The sequence below is a fragment of the Lethenteron reissneri genome, chromosome 27 (genome assembly GCF_015708825.2).
Source record: "Lethenteron reissneri isolate LAM-NWPU_2019-01 chromosome 27, ASM1570882v1, whole genome shotgun sequence".
Classification (NCBI taxonomy): Eukaryota; Metazoa; Chordata; class Hyperoartia; order Petromyzontiformes; family Petromyzontidae; genus Lethenteron; species Lethenteron reissneri.
Genome location: NC_083805.1, coordinates 1,700,934 through 1,721,614, shown reverse-complemented (window position 1 = coordinate 1,721,614; position 20,681 = coordinate 1,700,934). Strand labels below are relative to the sequence as shown.

Genomic DNA, 20,681 nt, shown 5'->3' with positions numbered 1-20,681 from the left:
CTTGCAAAGGCGAGAGAAAAAGCGAGCCGGGTTTGAATTAACGAGCGATAATGGCCTCCGCCGTGATGAGGAGGAGGGCGAGGACGAGGACGAGGAGGTCGTGCTGCGAACGCCGTGGCCTCGTCTTCATCATGAAAGTCATGGCGCGGCCAGAGAAAATAAGTAAATAACCCTCGCTGGGGACCCGGCAAATCAACTCGCCGACACCGCCCTCGGCTACGGCGCCGGGTGGGCCTCGCGGCTCGAAAACGCCGCCAGCAGCCCCTTCAGGAACAGTTCCCGCAGAAGCTGCCACCACGTGGAGCGCAGCGCATCAAAACACGGATGCAAAGATCGCTTCTCCTGCCCCCCCCCGCCCCCGTATCGTCTTTAACAGGCTGTTGGGTGGCCAACACCACGCCCGGCCGTCTTTGTCTCCCCAGGGTTGATTTTTACCAACCGTACCCAGGTACTCATTGAAGGCCAAGTCACCCCTGGGGAGACCCAGGCCCGGTTCAGATATTCGCCACCGTTATTGATCGTGAATCGAACTCGGGTCGCCGTCTTCGTAACGAGGCGTGATAAACACTACACGACCGCTCCCCAATGGTATTAAAACACACACGAGCGAGCGTACGCATGCACGCATGCACACACACGCACACACGCACACACGGATGGCACGCATGCACACAGGTGTCATGTCTTAAACGGCAGCATGCACCGAAACATGGCGTGGAAGCTGCGAGAGCAGACATACCTAAGCCGGAGCGAGGCGAGCGTGGCTAGCACGTGATTTATTCCTCGACTCTGATTTTCAAATCCAGTGCTAATCCTTACAACAAAGCCCTGTTTATGAGCTTTAATTGGTCTCAGTAAATCAAACACTTTTCCCATCCGCTTTCGCCCAAGACTGCCAAGCCCGGTCTGGGCTTACAACCCCCAAAGACCTCGTCCGACCGTGTTCCTAATTTCCCACCTACTCCCGCGGCTTTCCACCGCCGCTCTCTCCCCAGCGCTCGGTCTCCTCCTCCCCCCTGCCCCTCCCTCTCCCCTGCCCCCTCCCCCCGTGGCCCCCCAAACCGGGGCAAGCTCCCATTCCCTATCGACCCCCAGGCCTGCTGCTGCTGGGTCGCAGCAGACAGGAACAGAGGAGGCTTTATTTTTCTTATTTCTCCGCAGGCCCTGAGCCGACAAATCTCCACGCGGGAGCCACGGGGGAGTCTCTGCATTCTCTTGCTTTTGGCTGCACCGCCGCGTGGGGGTTGGGAGGCTTCAGTTGGGGGGGGGGTGGAAGTAAGGAGAGGGCGGCACGCAGCCGTGGGCCCAGCTGTAGACTGGCTCAAGTGTGTGTGTGTGTGTGCGTGCGCTCCGTGTGTGTCTGTCTGTCTGTGTGGGGAGCGGTGGTGTAGCGGTTAGAGCGCTGCGCTATGAACCCGGCGACCCGAGTTCACGGCCACCAATGCAAGTGACGATTATATGAAACGGTCCTGGGCCTCTCCTAGGTCGACTCAGCCTCAAATGACCACTAGGGAGACAAATGCGGTCGGGCGTGATGCTGGCCACCCACCCCCCTCGTGTACCGTTCCGGCCTTCATAGGTGCTACTCGCTATCAGCACTTGCCCTAACAGTCTGGTAAGGCGAAATGGGGGACGTTTATCTTTGTTTGTCTGTATGTATGGGAACATAAAATTGGCCAAGCATCCGATAGCAATGCCGCCGCGACCGTTACAGTCAGACGGCGACACCGACGTTAGAGGGAGGCAATTTTAGTGAAAAATGCAACCACACAAACGGCAGAAGAATCGAAGTTCACGGGGAAAAACTTTTAAATGAAAAACGGCGGCGCACCGGTCCCGGATTCATTATTCCCCCGACGGCGGACGGTAGTTAGGGGAGAACGGTGATGAATGCTCCTCGTGGCGGCAGCTGTTAGCGGCGCGTTTGCCGCACGGCCGATATATTTCATCACCGCGAGCTGCAGCGCCGCCGCCGCCGCGGCCCCCCTTTCCCGCGAGCGTGCCCCGACGTTTTCAGCGGCCCGTTTAAATCTCCCTTTTAAGCCGGAGCTTATTTTAACACGGCTTCAATCACGCAGCACGTTGCAGGGGATGGGGGGGGGGGGGGTTGGCGGCCGAGCGGGGATAACGGGAGTGGGAGGGGGGGAGAGGGGTGAGCTCGTTCTTGCGGCAAAGCCCCCCCCCCCTCCCCCCGCCGCCGGCGCGGCAGCGCCGCGATGCGTCGTAAAGCAGTCGGCCACCGTGACACGTGCGCGCAAGCAAAAAAAAACAAGCAGCGCGGCAGTTTTGGTAAATTATTCTTTACGACCGCGCTTCGTGCGCCGGCTTTTGCCACGATTTATGAACTCGCACGCAGACGCGTAAATTCACCTCACTGGCGCGATGACCGGCCCTGCCGGTTGGCGGCGATACGAGGAGGTGGGGGGGGGGGGGGCGGGGAAGACTTAAGCAAAAATAATAATTACGCGTTACAATTCAATTAAGGCTCCATTTTATTCATGCCGCCGGTGTTAGCCGCTTAGTTTGTGGGTGACCCGGCGGTGACCCCCGAGGAGAGCCGCGTCTCCCCGCTCGGCTATTCCGGCCCGCACCGAACGCTCCATCCTGGTAATTGGGCGCTTCACGCCGGCTCACGGCTCCCGCCGGCCTCGGGGAAAGATCCCCCCTCTCCCTACCCCCCCACCACGTCCCCTCCCCCACCCCCACCCCGGCACAGCCCCCCGCGTGCGTCCAACGTTCGACTGCCCCTCGTCCCCGCCCGGGGGGGGAGGGTGTGGAGGGAGGTGCGTTTAGCCCCCGCGCGGTCGAGCCACTCGCCGTGCTGCCATCTGCTGGGGTCCACCTCCCACCAGGAGCTGTCGGCGCTCGCAAAAGTGCCGTCGTCGCGTTTCGATTCTCGCGGCACGACGACCCGCGCGGCGCCACACGACAAAGTTGGGGGGGGGGGGGGGGGGCCGGGTCGGGGGTGCTAAATTGATACTCACGATGTAGCCTCTGTCGGACGTGGAATGCTGCGAGCTCTGCGGAGAAAGCAGACGGGAAGTCGGAGTTAGTCGCCACGGTCTCCACCACCCCCCGGCCCACCCCACCGCTCCCCGGCCAGTAACCCCGCTGCCATCATCATCGCATCCTTAATAATAATAATAATAACTCTACAAAGCACCGGCTCTCATTCCGACGTTCCGCGATTCATCTCCGCCACCGCCGCTCGGCCAAACGCGCGGCCGCACGGCCCTCCCATTTGCATTGCAGACGCCGGCTCACAAAACGGAAGAAATTGCCTGTCCCAGTCAATTTCCTTTACCTAATGAACGTGAAATGGCAGTGTGTGTTCTTGCAAAGAGTGCTCGCATCCAAATCGCAATCTGTTACTTATACATTCTGATGGGATCTTGGCTCCGGGAAGTTGGGCCCGCCCGCACGCACGCACGCCCGCACGCTCGTGAGAGCGAGCTCCGCCGCCGCCGCCGGATCGGCGCGGCCGCGGGGAGACGAATGACGGCGAGCGCCGGGGCCTTTCGGAAGAGCCGACAAAAGCGTGCGTTTACGTTCGCACGCGCGGGAGGAAGAGGAAAGCGCTCCCGCGCTGTAGGGGAATTATAAATCAGTGCGCGGTGCGGGCCACATTTAATTACCTGCACTCGGAGAGCCGTCGGGCCCATTTAAATGGTAATAAACCCGATCCGTGCAATTTATTACGCCGAGAACATTACGGGAGACGTGAAACCACACGAGGGGGTCGCCGGGTCACAGAATGTCAGATCGCTCGAGTTTCTCGTTAGATTTGAGCGCAACGGCGGCCCGGCCGCGGTGGGCTAGAGTGGGGGGGGGGGGGGGGGAGGGAGGCCGCCCCTGCCCACGTGGCCGCGGGGGGCGCCGGGGGTAATGGGGACATAATCCAAACGAGCCACCTTTCGCGAAAACGGCCGCGGCAATCCGGCGGCAGCGCGAGCCGGAAAGACGAACACGAGCCAATCCTCGAACGCTCGTGGCGGGAGAGGGGGGTGGTGATGGGGGGAGGGGGGCCACGGAGCGGGGGGGGGGGGCGCAACTCGGAAACCCAAAGCGGCCGAACGGCGCCCGCGAGGGCTTTGTGTTCGTTTTTCAAAGGGGGCGGACGATTGTAAGCAATACGCAGATAGAGGTCCAAGCGCGGCGCGAGCCAGCGAGCGGTGTGCGCCCATTCCAATTACGTTTCCCATCAGTTAGCCCGGCGGAGAACGGCGCTTAAATTCAATTACGGGCGGTTGCAAACCTACGGGGTGGGCTCCGTCGCCGTGCGAGGCAGGAGCCTGCAGAAGGCCCCCGGAGCCTCACAAGAGGCCGGCCGATGTTCGCTGGGTGGCATTAACCGAGCCGACGCGTTCGCCAATGTTTATAAAACAGGAAACAGGAGAAGCCGTGTTTTTCTTGACCGGCCCCTGCTGAATGGCCGGCCCCATTCAGCCCCCCCCACCCCCTTTACCAGTCCATTAGCGGAGAGGCTTAAAAAAACCCACATTGCTTTACTTGTTTAAAGAACGGCCTCAAGCCACACTGGAGCCGAGATAATGTAAGTATCAGGCTTCGGTGAATGGGAGACGACAGCGGAGCATTGTCGAAACCAAATCCATCTCTCATTTCCCAACAATAGTCGGCACTTGCACCCAACAAATCAGGCCGCTCGGCAGCTGAAAGGAGTAAGCGAAGGTCACGCTTTTGTGTTGTACAAGGGAACAGTTTTCTTCATTATTCCGGACAGGGCCCCCCCCCGTCCCCCACCCCCCCCAGCCCCCACCCCCCCCAGCCCCCACCCTCGCGGTCCCACTCACCGTTACTCAACGTCAAGGATAATTCCTTCGAGTGGGGGGTGCCTTTGTTCGGCGCTGCGATCATGTTCCACGCTAATTATTTTAATGCTCGCTCGTTTTTTTTTTAACGAGTTCTCTTCTGGAACGCGGGGCCTGTCCTCTGTGCCCAGCGGCGCTCGACCTTTGTCGACGAACAGGTGAGGTGCCCCGGAGAGACGCGGGTGGGGGGGGCAATGTGCTAGACCTGGGGCGAGGAGGCGGGTGGCTGGGAGAGTGTGGGGAAACGGAACTCCCAAGTCGCGCGACGAAACCCGGGGAAGCTACTCAGCGACGCGTCAACGACGGCGGCCGTGCGTCCAGCGGCCGACCGGACCGCCGGACTTGACGGGTGCGGGGCGGCCGTAATATTTGGTCGGTTCTTGAACGCCGTACGAACAAACCAAAGAACATATGGCTGAACAGCCGCGGTGGTGGGGGGGGGGGGAACGGCGACTGGGGCCGCACGCCTGCCCGCTCGCGAGAAACTCGCCGGGGTTAGCGCGGCAGCGCCGTGAAAAACGAACCCCGATCGCCTTCAAAGAGCGGGGGCCGGGAAAACATCAATCACGCGTTCTGACAGCTTCTGGCGGCACGGGCCGGCGAGCGCCGGCGGTGCGACGGGAAATAAAGGCCAACGAGCGTGTTGGCCTTCACACCCGGCGTCTCTCACGCACGCACGCACGTGCGGATGCTCGTTTTTGTTTTTTTTGCCGGGGCGTCAACCGACCGGCAGAGATGCAGCCCCGTGGCAGCGGGAACTCGACTCGACCGCGGCGTCCGTGTGATTTATCCCACGAGCAAACAGACGAATATCCCCGTCCATTAACCCCCCCCTCCTCCTGCCCCCAGCTCCTCCTCCCTCCATCTCCCCCGCGGATCTCCGCGGCTTATTAAAGTCGAATAACAGCCACGAGGCACATAGGCCTCGCTTGCGCCCTTATTGCCGGAGCCATCTCCGGTGAGGATTCGATGATAACTTGCCGATAAGATTAACCTTTTTCAATGAAAAGTCACAGGAGTCCGCTGCGTCTTAATCTGGAGCCGAACGGCAGTTAAATCGTATTTTAGCGGTGTGCGTTTAACCTTTGCGCACAAAAATACACGGAGGCTGCGGCGCGATTTAGATGTGTTAAGGCGATTAAAAAGAAAACATCCCTCTGTTACCGCCCGCGCTGCAATCCGTGAAGCGACTTCAGTTTTCTTTTTCCTTTCCTGGGAAACTGATTTTGGTTTGAGGCGCGTTTGACGGCAAATTATATCCATTACCACCTTCGCCTCGCCCCCAGCTCTCCTCGCCCGCATCTGAACATGCCTCGCGGAAAAGGTCGCCGTCATTTCATTAAATATTTAAACCTCCTCCTCCACTTCAAGCTCCCCGCGATGTCGACGGAGCGAGACTCTTACAAAGGTCTGAACATGAAAAATTAAACACACCTCTCTGTACGGCGTTCCCACACTTCCTATCTCACTTCTCAAGACACGCATTCAATTTCATGGATAACAAATTTCACTCGCAACTTTTTTCTCCCTTGAACTTTCAAGTTAACCCTTTTTATTCGTTGTTTTTAATGTCTCCTTTGCCGGCACGACCTCGCGCCTGCAAACCCGGCACGACCTCGCGCACAAACGCTTCCGATCAGGTGCACGGCCGCTCAACATTCACCGGTGTGGGCTGACCGGTGTGGGCTGACCGGTGTGTGAGCTGACCTGTGTGTGCGTTACCCCTGCACGTCCTACAGCTGCCTACTCCTCATCCTCCTCGTCTTCTGCTGCCCACTGCTCATTGACTGCGCGAGGTTCCCTGGCTGGTCCCTCACGTTCCTCCCCCCTCACGAGCGGCGGCGGCATCATGAGCCTCAAGCCGGCCACCGATGGACCGCACAGGATACGGAGACGTTGCATTTGCTGTTGCACTAAATTTGCCTAAGTTCTGACAACGAGGGTGAAACGTCGATTTCACTGCCGTCCAAATTAACATTTCTCTGCTGGAGGTTGCGCGAGAAAGCACAGGCCCCGACCAAGCGTGGATCGGCACGCTTGGTCACGGGCGTCTCGGTGTGGGGCGAGACTCACGTCGCGAGATCGTTCCTGGGAGCTGCTCCGCCCCGTACCGTTCACCTCGCCGCCACCGTTGCCGCCTCCGCCGCCGCCGCTGTCTTCCGCCCTGGGGCGCACGCACCGCGTCGGCACGTTCGTCTGCGAGCGGCACGAACACGGGGCGCACGGGAGTCAAGGGGGAGCACCGAATACCGCCGCCGGAATCGAGATGGAAACACAACGCTCGCGCCGATCATTATCATCATTATTATTCGTTCTTATTTAACTTTTTTGCTTCGTAAATGCGGAGAGCACGACACTGATTGGGGTGGGGTGGGAGTCATAACCATTCACCTCCCTCCCCTACCCAATGAATTGTTGCGATCCGGGTGGGTGGGGGGGGTCACAATTTAGGGGCACGATCTGATTCACGAATCGATTGCATTCCGCCCGCGTGATGAATGGAGGAATCTGCGTGCAGTGGCCCGCAAGGCTTGGCGAGGTCACAAATCACAGACATCACAAAACATCAACAACAACAGCAGCAGCAGCAGCAACGGGGCACCTTATGACATGGAAGCAGTGATGAATTCTCACCCACGCTCGATCCGGCGTGTGGATCGTGAGAAATGGAGCAGCTTCTAATCGATACATCGGTGTTGATCATTACGGGATGAACATTAAGCGGCGCTCGGCTAACGGATCCCGGTTGGTGCAGACGCCCGCCACCGATCATTTCTCACGCCGCAAGGGAATAACGCCTCGTTCACACAAAGACAAAGATCCCCCCCCCATCCCCCCCCCCCCCCCGTGTAGCCTTCACAGACTGTTGGGGAAAGTGTCCTGTTACAGCGAGTGGCACCTACGAAGGTCGACACGGCACACAAACTCGAGTCGCCGAGCTCGGTGCGCATTCCGCTAACCGCTGTGCCACCGCTCCCTACTCGCACACTCACACCACACTCACACTGACAACGACCCCCCCGTATAGGATTAACAGGCCGTTGGGGGAAGTGCTGTTAGTGAGCGCCTATGAAGGCCAACACGACACACGAAGAGGTGGGTGGCCAACACCACGCCCGGCCGCCTTTGCCGCCCCAGTGGCGATGTTCACACACCGCACCAGACACTCATTTCAGACCGAGTCGACCTAGGGAAGTCCCAGGACAGGTTCAGATAATCCGAACTGGCGTTGGCCGTGAGCGGGAATCGAACCCGGGTCGCCTGGTTCGTAGCGTGGCGCGCTAACCGCTACACTGCCGCTCCTCACCACTGACACAATCGCGCACTCGCACACACAATCGCACACTCACACACACAATCGCACACTCACACACACACACAATCGCACACCCGCACTCCCTGCCCGAGTGCCGAGCAGGGTGACATCACCGGCCGAGGCCGCGCGCAGCACTTGCCTTTCACACAGTTCGTGACACAGTTTGTGCAGCTCTCCGTCGCGCCGCCCACGACACGCTATCGCACGGACCGTGAAGAAGCAGCCGAGCGAGGGATTACGGGGAAACTGACAGGGCGCAAAAAAAAAAAAACACGTTTGCGGCGGCGGAGGCGACGAGCGCGGAGGTATGCGCGCGGTTCCGCCGCTCGCTCCAGGCCGGCGGGGCTCGGCGTGTCGCACGTGATGGCCCATCAGTCAGCGGGCGGGGGGGGGGGGAGAGGGGCGATATTGGCCTAATCCGTCAGCGCTCTCCACCGCTCATCATTCAGCCCCGAGTCCCCCCCATCGCCCCCCCTCCCGCGCTGCCACTTCGACCCCTCGCCCTCCCTCTATCTTCACGAGGCGCCCGGCAGTCAAACCGCCCACCCCCCCCCCCCCTCTGCCCGGCCCCCTACCCCGACCTGCAGCTCAGCCCAGCCCAGGCGCGACGGGTAACGAGGTGCGGACCGCGAGGGCGCTCTCGTGTCAAACGCGGCGCCCTCCGTCGTTAGCGCAGATAGAGAGAGAGGCGCGCGTGGCCCACGGCATCCTGGGACGCGTGCCACCCACGGAGCATCGGCTCGATGACCGACGAAAAATCGATTCTCGCGTTTACGCACGACGGCATCCGAGTGTTGCGCGCGAGTCTGAACGGTGCGGCGAGCACGGGGACCGAGGCCAGCGGCGCGACCGCGAGGTTCTCGGCACGCCCGGTGGCCTCGGGCAGGGCGCTTGGCGACGTCTCCCCGCGGACCGCGCTAACCTTTCGCGCGCAGCCTCGCAAACAAATCAGCGGCCTCCGCCCTGGGGCGACCACGCGAGTGGCCGTCCAGACCCTCATTATCACCGCAAAGGACCCCACCCCCCCCCCCCAGCCGTCCCACGCCACCCCGGCAGGGTCCCCGGGGAAGCGTCGGCACAGCCACCTCGGCCCTCTCGTTAGCGGCTCAAAATAACGCAGACTAAAGGGCAATTAACAGGTGTGGGCCGTCTTGTTATCCTAATTGGTCGGCTCGCAGATTGCGGGAGGTCGTGTCCGGGGGGGGGGGGGCGGGTGGCGAGAGGGGGGGGGGTCCGTGACTGTCCCCACGTCGCGTCCTCCCTCGCCGTGCCGCAGTGCGGAGCGAGAGAGACGCGCGCGCTCTGCAATGGCGCGCGCCGAGCGGCGCTCCTGAGTTTGGACGCGCGACCCCCGCAACGCGGCGGGCTTCCGCGCCGGTGGCACCGTGGGGAAGATTTTTCTTATATTTGAGGTTTGTAAGAAGGGGGGGGGGGTGCAGCTGCGGGTAAAAAATGTGACGAGACGAGATAAAGAAACTCTGCGGAACGCCGACGGCCCCCGGCAACGCCGAGTAACGCCCGTGCCCAACTCGAACGCGGGTCGCTCGTCGCCGAGCCGAGCAGCAGCCACGCCCCCCTCTGTGCGGTTGGATTCTGCAGGGCCCTCGCTACATTTCACGGAATCCAAAGCACTGGCGAGCGGTCCGAGGTGTCCCATCGACGGGGCCCACTCCCCGGCACCGCCCTTCGCTCGCTACCGGGGGATCTGCCACCGCGGCCCGGGGGGAGGTGCGCGCCGCCGCGTAGTTTCACTTTTCGTGACAATGTGGGTGCAGAAGCGGTGGGCGCCCGCCCTCCGCGAGCGGTAAAAAACACGTCGTACGTCGGCTCGGCGACAAGCAGCGCCCGGCGCGACAAGCGAGGGCGCCGGGCGGCCTACGCTCCCTCACGACGCGGAGCCCGGCCCGGGGTTGTGGGTAGCGGTCACGTGACCCCCAGGCCTCTGCAGGAAGACCGTACCGGAAGCACGAGAGCACACGCGGCCAGAATCGTTCCCCTCTTATACTTTCAGGACCCTCCCCCACCCGCCAAAAAATAAAAAAGCACACCCAGGTTACGTAAACAAAGATGCCTAATAAAGCAGATTGTAATTGATTGTTAATTACCCCCATTTATTATAATTAGTTTCGTTTGATGAGCAATTAACTACACGCTCATTAGTAAATGTAGCAATTTGTTGAATTAGGCCGTCCGGCTGTAATGCACAGCAGCAGCGGCAGTGGCGGCGGGATCCGATGGCGCACGCGGCGGATTGGTTTCCTCCGCGGCACGGCCGTCCCTGCCTCCCCGCAGCTCGAGCCGTCGCACACCCCCCCCCCCCCGCTTCCTCTCCCCGTACGACTCGCGTTAATTAGGAGCAATGTTGAAGCGCGGCCGAAGTGCTCATTACTGCTGCAGCAAGTGTAATCATTTAATTGGCTCGCCTCGTTAAATAGGCCGATGCGCCACACTGCTGCTGCTGTCGCCGCCGCCGCTACGGCGGTGACGGTGGTGGCAGGTTTTACGACTGTCCTCGTTGTGGAGGTCACGCTCTGCATGCAGCGCACATCTCCGCGCTAAAAGCTTTTAAGGCCGAGCTAGCGAGCGAGCGAGCGAGCGAGAGAGCGAGCGAGAGAGCGAGCGAGAGAGCGAGCGAGAGAGCGAGCGAGAGAGCGAGCGAGAGAGCGAGCGCCGCCAATATGCAAATTCAGCCCTGCGCGGATGACTCACGCCGCCGCCGCCGCTAAGCGAATGCACGCCGCGTCTCGGCAATCCTGCCTAGCCAACGAGATCCCGGAAAAAGGTGAACACAGCAGGAGGGGGACGATGGGGAGTGGCGGGGGAGGGAGAGAGAGAGAGAGGAGGGAAAAAAAATGACGTGAAATTACACTCTCCGGGGCGCGCGCGCGCGGTCTGCCCGCAGGCTTTTCTCTATTCTCTAATCCCCCGTATTATCCATCGGCTGCAAAGCAACGAAGGTGGCTTACGCCGATAAGCGGCGGCGGCGGCGGACACTTCCCCTCCGCCCTACGGACGGCGGCTTTACAAAAGCTGCGCGCTCCGAGGCTCACCACGGGGATCGGCTCGCTCGCGACCCAAGGAAGGAAGCGACGGCGACGCCGCACCGCGCCAACCGCGGTGCCGCGAGCGGCGGCCTGGCCGACGCAGGCGGCGCAACTGCGCCGAGTCCCCCGCGAGCCAGAGGGGGGCCCGGGGTACCGGGGCTTACGAAGAGGGGCACAGGGAGTAGAAGTTGGACAGAGTTCCCGCCTCAATCCCGCAAGATGCCTTAAAAACGAACACACCGGGCAACACAAGCGAGGTAACGGAAAAAATCGAGATATAGAGTCAACTATCGAATTGGATGGCGACTCAACACAAGAGGGCCGGAACACACAGGGCACGTGTAATCACAGAGGAGCAGAGATTAGAGAAACACTAGTGACACGTGTAATCACAGAGGAACACACGGAGGGGGGGAGGGGGGGGGGGACACACTGGGGGGGGGGGGCGGTGCCGGGGGGGGGGTCCAACCACCCGCTATCGCATCACTCCCATCACCGCTGTCCGGCCCGCGGCTCCGCGCTGACGGATTCCTCGGCGAGAATAATAAATAACTCGGCCTGTCAAAGCCTTGCCCCGAGAAGGGATTAGAAGCATCAATCCGTTTGATGTAACACAAGATGATGAATTGAGACATTAAAAACACAAAACGCATAATTTTTTTTGTTGAACCTGCGCGCGCTCGCGCCCCGGTAACCAGGACTTATTGCCGGGATTTCGCGGTTTGACGCGGGGAATGTGACGGAGCTCTCGAGAAGAGTTCGAACGTCCACCGTTGCATAAATCCGTCAAGCGGTGCCACGGGGAACGCACGATTCCGGAGAAGGCCAAAAAAAAAAGTCTTCGCCCCGACACGGGAAAGCGTAAAGGAGATGCCGGTGGCGGCGGCAAAGTCAGCCAGCGCTGTGAGCCACGCGGCGAGCTTGACAGCTAAATAACACCCCGTCGGCAGAAAAGATGATTTGTAAAATCTTAACCCGTATTTTAGACGGAAGGACGGAACAAGAGTGCTCACACACTCGCGACAGCGAGCACACACACACACAGACAAAGATCCCCCGTGTAGCCTTCGATTCTATTGAGCATTTGTATAGCGCCCTTTCCAGGCTGTTTGGGGCAAGTGCTTCTGGCGAGTAGCAGCCCCTGCGAAGGCCGGCGCGGCGGCGCACAACGGGAGGCCAGCACCATGCCCGGCCACCTTTGTCTCCCCAGTGCCGATGTTTGAAGCACCGCACCAGGTGCTCGTTTTAAGGCTGAAACGACCTAGGGGAAGGTTCCGGACCAGTACAAATATTCGCCAGCGCTGTCGTTGGTCGCGAGCGGGAACCGGAATAGAGCTCGGGTGGCCGGGTTCGTAGCGCAGCGCAAACCGCTGCGCCACCGCTCCCCACATACGGACGCGCGCGCACGGCCGAGAGCAAGCGAGTGAGCGAGCGCCCTCGTGCCCTCGGGGAGTACGGGGGGGGGGGGGGGGTAACGAGCCACTTATCGCCGTCGTTATCAAAAACAGCTCCGGCGCAGCACCAGGCGGCGGCGTCAAAACCATTTCTCTCTTTTTTTCTTCTCTCTCTAGGTCGTCGGTGGCGGCGATCGCGCGGGAGATACGGTGGCACGCTTCCCCGCCGTTGTTACCCTCCCTCCCTGCCTCCCACCCTCACTGCCTCCCACCACCACCGCCACCTTCTCAGCCTTAATGCGCAAGCAGGTGAAAACTTAACCCCGCAGTGACAGCCTGGGATGTGACTTTATCGCCAATGTAAAACAAAATATACACACACAGAGTCGACTGGAAGCACTTCACGTGAGAGACTGTACGTTGTCTCGGGCTCCACACCGAGACTCTCACACCTCGCCCAGCTCAACTCCTCCTCCTGCACCCCTCACTCACTCTCACCGGACCCACACCCCCACCACCCCACTGCCCCCCATCTCCTCCCAAGCGACGTGGTCTCGCCCGGCCTGGGTCAAGGATCAAACGGCCAGAGTGGCCGGCCGTCCGTCGTCGGCGTGTGACGAGACGAGATCTGAGTAATTTTATTTGGGGATTTTTACAGCCGATTTTCCCCCCACAAGAAAGCCAGGGCCTTATCTCTCCTCCCCGCCGCTCACCTCTCAGCACCACCCCCCCCCACCACCACCATCCCCGCCGTGCCGTCTCACTCACTCACTCGCCGCCGCTGTTATTCTTTCGGAGACACGAGCGGTCACGTTCTTCTCCGCGCGGCTCTCGCCGTGTCAGGCGGTAACAAGACGAGCCTCGTAATACCGCCCGGCCCGGCAGAGCACACCCGCGAGTTCGAGGCACGAACGCTTACATTCTCAAATAGATAGCCCACGCCGCCTCCCCCGCCGCCGACAAACGAGGAGGAAGGGCGCCGCGAGACCGGCGCGGAGGGGGGGCCACCGTCGCCGCCGACGTGATGCGGATTGGCGTGCGCATTAGGCGCCAACGAGTGTACGGGGCGCGCAAACACGCCCGCCCGATTGAACGCGGCGGCTTCGCTCGCGAGACGAGCGCGGGCCCCGGCTGTTATCACCGCCGCCGCTTGTCAAACAGACGATGTAAAATTAGCGACGCCGCACGCCGCGAGAAAACCAAAAAACGCCAAATGCGGTAGCGGCGGTTGTTTTTTTAATTCTTCTTCTTCTACGACAGGACACGCTGCGGCTCCCGTTTCCATGGATTTCCCCAGACACCTCGAGTTGTATCTCGAGCGTTCCCCCTCCCCGCCCCCTCGCTGGGGTGGCCCCTTCCCCGCCCAGCCAGCTGGCGGTTCGGTGACGACCGCTCCCCAGAGAGAGCGCGAGCCGGGCAGGCGGGGCCCTCGTCTGTGCCTGCGCAGTTCCACACCGACGACCCCGTCACAAAGGCGGCGAGCCGAACAGCCGCTCACCTTGACCGCACACGGCACCGCCGCCCCTCCACCCCACCGCCCCTCCACCCCGCAACCCCTCCACTCCCCGACCGGAGACCGGCTCATCTCCGCACGGATCGACCGACACGCACGATATCACATTCTTATCAAATCAAGTTTTAAACAGAATCCAGAAGGCACGATCACTACACAGACGCACAATCACCACGGTGACCCACGATCACCACGGTGACCCACGATCACCACCACGCAGACGCACAACAAACACTGCACAGACCGCACGATCACCACGGTGACCCACGATCACCACCACGCAGACGCACAATCACTACACAGACGCACGATCGCCACGGTGACCCACGACCGCCACCACCACGCAGACGCACGGCGCCCCGTCCGTGCGCTACCTCCCAGCACAGCAAGGTTCACCTGCAGGGATCAGGGAGGCCGGCAAGCGCCTGGCAAGGGGGTGGGGAGTAGGGGGGAGGTTGGGAGGGAGGTGGGGAGGGAGGTGGGGGGCAGCTTTGCGAGACGAGAGGGGGGGGAGGAAGGGGTTTGCAGCAGCGCCACCGCCGCCATCAACACCGCGGCGGCCAGCGGAGCGGGTAATGTGAAGTTTACGCGGGCCGCCTTGCGGCGTGCCGGCGAGAGAGGGGGGAGAGAGAGGGGAGAGAGAGGGGAGAGAGAGGGGAGAGAGAGAGCGGGGAGAGAAAGGGGGAAGACAGAGAGGGGGGAGAGAGAGGGGGGAGTGAGAGAGGGGGGGGAGAGAGAGAGGGGGGAGACAGAGAGGGGGGAGACAGAGAGGGGGGAGACAGAGAGGGGGGAGAGAGGGGGGAGAGGGGAAAGAAGGGGGAGAGAGGGGGGGGGGGAGAGAGGGGGGGGAGAGAGGGTGGAGAGAGCGGGTGGAGAGAGCGGGGGGAGATAGAGGGGCGAGAGAGAGGGGGGAGAGAGAGGGGGGAGAGAGGGGAGAGAGAGGGGGGAGAGAGAGGGGGGGGGGAGAGAGGGGGGAGGGGAGACAGGGGGGCCCCGTCACAGCTCGATGCCTCGCGGTCGGGATTTGCGCACCGAGGCGCTCCCCGCCTCGTCCGCCTTTTTAAAATTCTCTTGTTCACTCGGCTCCATCCCGGGGATTTGGGCAAAAACGCCCGAGGCTCAGACAGGCGGCTCTAGGCATCATCACGTGATGTGACGAGGAGGGAGGGAACGAGGAGGAGGAGGAGGGGATGGTGGCGGACCGCAAAGGTGGTGGCGAATTGATGGATTGGGACGAAAACATGTTTTTGTCTCCTGTGTGGGTGCTGGTGGTTTCGCTCGGATCACGCATTTAGGCTTCATTGATGAACACAGCAGAGCGAGCACGGGGATGAACGCTGAACCGCGCGTGCTACGAGTCGCGTCCCGACCCCGACAATCAAAGGCGCGTCACGGCCGCGAGGTCACGCCGGCGCTCACAACCCGGGGTGACGGTGCTGACCGGCCGCGTGCGCGCGTGCGGACGACGACGCCGCGGCGGCGCCGGCGAGCGGGCGGCCTCGCCGGCCGATGGAGTCGTCAGCTGTCAGGCGGCCAATTGCAATCGATCGCGGAGGCGCGGGCGCGTTTTGTGCTTCGTCGCTCACCGTCACGCACCTCGACAGCTGCCATTAACGGGCAATTGAGCACGTGGCTCACACTCACCCTCGCACTCGCACACACGCTCGCACACACTCGCACACACGCTCAAACACGCTCGCACACGCACAGCGCCTGGAGCGAGCCGGCCGACCCATGAGCACGAGGATAACCTTTGGCCCATCCGCAGGCAAGGGCGACGACGCGACGTGGCGACCTGTGCCCCCCCCCCCAACCCAACATCATCGCAGATCCGGGGGGTGGGGGGGGGGGTGCAACGACGGCCTGGCGACACGACACGGGAGCGGATCATCATCATCGTCGTCGTCACCACCGCCGTCAACACCGTCGCCCCGGAGTCTAACGCAGAGAGACTCCACACCGCCTGCCCGCCCGAGGTGGCGGCCGCGGCCTTGTTGGGGCGAGCGCCGTCGCGCGGCGCAATCGTCGACGTCGGCTGCCGACGCCGAGACGGATTGCGCCGTATCATCAAATCAGATTATTCAACTCCACCGCCATTTCATCTTCCCAAACGGAATGTTAATGAGCCGCTCGCTCAACGTAATTACACTAACGGCGCACGACGCGGCGAGGCTGCCATTAAGTGCATTCATAAACACAAAGCAATTATGCAAATTCGCATTGTGCAAAGAAATATATTTTAAAACGTTCTAATAGCATTTACCGAAACATGACATTTAATTTGTGGAGTAACGTTCCCTTATGTGTAATTGCTCGCTCGAAGGAAAACACTTTTCGCGCAGACGCGCGGGAGCACGCGACCGCAAAGCCCCGCGGTTTTACAACTTGTCAAGCCGCCGGGTCCCCGGAGAGAGCTTAATTTACACGACGACCGTCGTTCCGTGACAATTATCCGGATTAAAAAGCGCCACCGCCGCCGCTCATGTGCAGGTGCAGGGCGCACGCCGCTAATCCACTCGGCGTCCGCTCCGCGAGCCCGGTAACTCCGAGGACGCGCGTGCCCTCACGCACGCCGCACGCGCTGCAAACACGCGCGCTCACTTGAAACAACGATGCCAACAACATCCGCCATTCGCAATTAAGTGACGGCGACCAACGCGGCGTTTGTGCCAGGCGAGGTGCACGTTGAGGCCGTCACGTGAAGTGTCGACGGCTCGCCGGAAGGAGGAGGCGGCGGGACGGACCCAGGTGTTTGTGCGCGACACGGTACCTGGGTGTGCACAGGAGGGCACGCGCGCGAATACGCTCGCACTCAACGGCTCTCTCGCCCCCAAGCTACCTGCAAACACAAGAGCACGCGTCTCAGATTTCATCGAGGGCGGAAAGCGAGAGTTCACTTTGACAGAACCAACCCGGCACAACAAAGCGGAGACGCCAAGAGAGGCGCCGCTCGCCCTCCGGCATCGCCGCGGACGGCGGCCGTCAGCCTCTCCTCGGGGTTTAGCGAGACGAGCACGTGGGCGGACGGGCACACCGGCACGCACGCCCGCCCGCCAGCCAGCCAGCTCCGTGAAAACAAAAGGAACCACGGGCCTCTCGGGCCGGATTTTCATGTTCGACCGCAACTCCCAGGGAGGCCTTCGTGCCCCGTCAATCAGACGCAACGAGTCGCGCGCGGGCCGAGAACCCGACCTAACGGCGCGCCAGGACAGATGGTGGCGACGGCCGGGGGGGGTCCCGTCGTCGGCCAGCGGCGCTTTGATCGCGCGGCCGCCCCTTGGGCAAGAAGCGGGCGGCCGAGGACGGTGCGGTCCGCAACCGCAGGGGAAGCCTCCGTCTCTCGGAAGGGAGGCCGGCACGCTCGGCCACCGCCAGAGTGGGGAGCGTGGGCGTGGGGCGGGGGTAACCGGTACGGCCGGTGTCAAGAGATTAGCAGCTATAATTGAAACGCCATCGACGAGTGATTTATCATCATTTGGGAGTGCTTATCGAGAGCAAACAATGGTTGGCGGGGAGCCGCCTAATCCTGCAGGTGTGCTTTTGGCTCTGAGCTGCGGTTATTGAGCGCGAGCGAGACACGTCGCTCCGGCGCGGGGAGGGGGGGCGGGGCAAGGGGGGCGGGAGGCCGAGACGTTGCGTCCGCCGTTTAATCTGGATCGGTTTGTCATCGCTCATCACGAGCAATTAAAACTCCGGCAGGGTCTCCCCTGCAGCTGTCACATTCGGTTAGCGCGCCGGAGCGGCGGGGTCAAGTGCGTGCACCGCCGACGGCTGCAGCGATCATCTGCCAGCGGGGCAGGAGCAATCGGCGGAGCAATCGCGAGGGAGGCCGAGCGAGCGGCTTGATCTCCCACCTTCTCCACGGGGCAAGGAACCACCGCTATCATCGTCGTGGCGGAGGTTCGATATTCTTCATCGTCGTTGGCGTCGTCACCGGCAGCCACGAACAATCCACGGCTGGATGAAGGCCTCGTGACGTAACGATTAAACGGAGCGCCGGCACGCGAGACCGCTCGACTTTCGCCACGCGGCCGAACGCTTTGGGAGCGCTTCCCTCCCTTGGCGGCTGCCGTGTCGCCGAATGTTCTTTCTTAACGGAAAGGAAAAAAAGCGACTCTTGGAGGTTGAATTTCTCAAAGCGTGATCGCATGGAACACCGCAGCACCGTCGTCATGAGCGCCACCTTACAGATGGAACCGCGTCTACTCGGCCATCCGGCCCGGTGGGACGGCGCTGTCACGGCCGCGGGAAACTCACTCTCTCCACGCGGTTATCGAGCGGAAGTCCAGCGCGCACGTCGACTTTGCCCGTCATTCGCGGGGGTGGTTGGTGGTGGTGGTGCGGGACGGGGCGGGGGGCGCTCACACCCCGATTAATCTGCACCGCTTAAAATGTAACGAGGAGAACACCTGAAGAGTAATTATCTCCTCCGCACGGAAGACGAACGTAGCGGCGTCGGCGGCAGCAGCGATTGACTTTTACAATTCCCATCGATCGCTTAATTTGCTTTACTTGCCGGCTTTCTGAAGAAGAAGAAGGGAATTAGGTTAGCAAATCGAACTTTGCAAAAAAAAACGCAAGTTACTTCATTTGGAATGCGACCAAATTCAGCGGCTCCGTTTTGACTGGCCGCGGCCAATTTAATATTTCCCGTTTCACTGCCGTTCCATAAAGGTCACACACATCAAAGGCAAACAAACGTTGCCGTTTTTATTGCTTGCCGAGCGACTCCCTGTGCTTATGGGCCCACGACGCCGTCCTCGCGCGTTGAGGAGCTCGACGGCAACGTCTGCTGCCAGCCACGACGAAGGGTGCTTCGGGAGTGTTTCGTTTGTAGAGTTTTGCGTTTCCTGCTCCTCCGTTGAAGGAGCGCAGACCGCAGTGGGTTCACTCGGCTGCATGGACACGGTCGCAAGACTGCGGCCTGTTATTCGCACATCTCTACGGTATCGCTTCGAGTCTCTGTGTAGCTCCGCGTGTCCGGGCTGACGACGCGGTCCACAGTCCGTAGGCCCACGGGGCCACTCGGAAACACAAGACGGTGGCCTGACGGCGGACGCTGGGCCAACATCATTACCGTTCAGGTCTCTCCCAAAACAATGGCCCGAGACAAAAAGTTAACCCCGCCGCCCGATCGTGGCAATTACAAAAACAAAAACACGTGGGGCGGGGGGGGGAAAGCCAGCGGCGGCGGCCGAGGAGCAGCAGGAGAGGCAGGCCAAATCACCACGTCGGCGTTGCCTAGCGGCGACCAATTCACGGCCCCGCAAACTAATCCGGCCAAATTGAGCGGCGGGATTTCTGTCGTTCTCCGAGCTAAGCCGTTGTGGAAACAGGATAAAGTGCCGTTTACGTTGGGACGGGCGCGAGGGAGACGGGGCGCGGCAGCGCGGCGGGCCTGGGGCGCTGCCGCCCCCCCCACACACCCCCCTTTTCTCGCCCGCGCTCGGGCACGGCCGCTGCCGGCGTTGTCCGGCCGAACACAGTCATCGACGCAGCGGCCGAACCTCGGTCGACGACCTTCCCGGTCTCCACACAGGGACGACAACTCAGGCCAGGCACCGGGCATCCACGCCGCAGACCAAAGGGTCCCTCGATCAAGGGCTTCGTTGTCCCCCAAGCGAATATTTAATTCCGGGTCGCTGACTGGGTTGTTATTTTATACAGCGGCACTCAATAAAAACACCACAGACACAACACAATACAGGGTAGGGGAGGTGAAATCATACAGGGTATAAGGGTTGTGAACTTCAGCCCCTGACATCAGCGGAAGTCCAGAAAATAATAATAATAATAATGATACGTTGTATGTCATACAGCGTTAAGCATGCAAATAGCATCCCACAACGCCCTCGCACACATCACCTGCAGGCAGCCGATGGCAATGCCGATGGCGATACCGATAGAAATAAAGACCCGACACAGAAATGAAAGGAAAGCAGGATATCTGGGATTGGTGGGGTCGGGGCGGTTGGGTGAGTGGGTCGGTGCCCACGCCGATAGGGACAAGGCGAGTGGGTGACGTTTACACTTTTGTGAATAAACCCTAAAGTCGGGCGTTTCGTTCTGGACCAATTTCAGGCGAGCACAGGGTGCACAACCCCCTGTGGGGAGCGGGACTTCATCATCGTCTCCCGTGGCGGGGCCTGGCCAGGACTCGGCGCGGGGAGAAGGGTGGCGGGACGCCGGCGGTCGGCACCGGCAAACGGGGGAAGGTGGAAAGGGGAGGACGCCCGCCGCGGAGATGGAGCCGTGAGATCGGCTCGTGCACAGCCGTCATTGGGAAGGCCGCGCAGCGGCGGGAACAGCCTTCACCCAGCGGTGGATAATGGCTGAGGAGGCTGAACAAGGGTGACTGTGGAGGCCGCCCCCCCACCCCGTCTCGTGATTGCGATTGCTGGGGAGCGAGAGGAGGCCATAGACCATTGGAGGTGGGGGGCAGATGAACGGTGGGTGGTGGGCGAGCGGGTGAGCGGACAGGCGAGTGGGCGGGTGGGCTAGTGGGTGGTGGGCGAGTGAGTAGGTGGACGGGCAAGTGGGCGAGAGGATGGGTGGTGAGAGTGGGCAGGTGAGCAGGTGGGCTGG

The 20,681-nt window shown here is 61.4% G+C and overlaps 1 protein-coding gene across 6 annotated transcripts in view; it reads right to left on the bottom strand.

Moving 5' to 3' along the window:
- LOC133348278 (autism susceptibility gene 2 protein homolog) overlaps positions 1 to 20,681 on the bottom strand; it is a 268,596-nt gene that overhangs the window by 120,639 nt on the left and 127,276 nt on the right. For all 6 annotated transcript variants that reach the window (XM_061561005.1, XM_061561003.1, XM_061561002.1 and 3 more), the window contains exons 3-4: positions 6,903 to 7,025; positions 2,985 to 3,020 (exon numbers count right to left, since the gene is read on the bottom strand). In XM_061561005.1, coding sequence (XP_061416989.1) covers positions 2,985 to 3,020; positions 6,903 to 7,025 — 159 coding nt within the window. The remainder of the gene's footprint in view (positions 1 to 2,984; positions 3,021 to 6,902; positions 7,026 to 20,681) is intronic.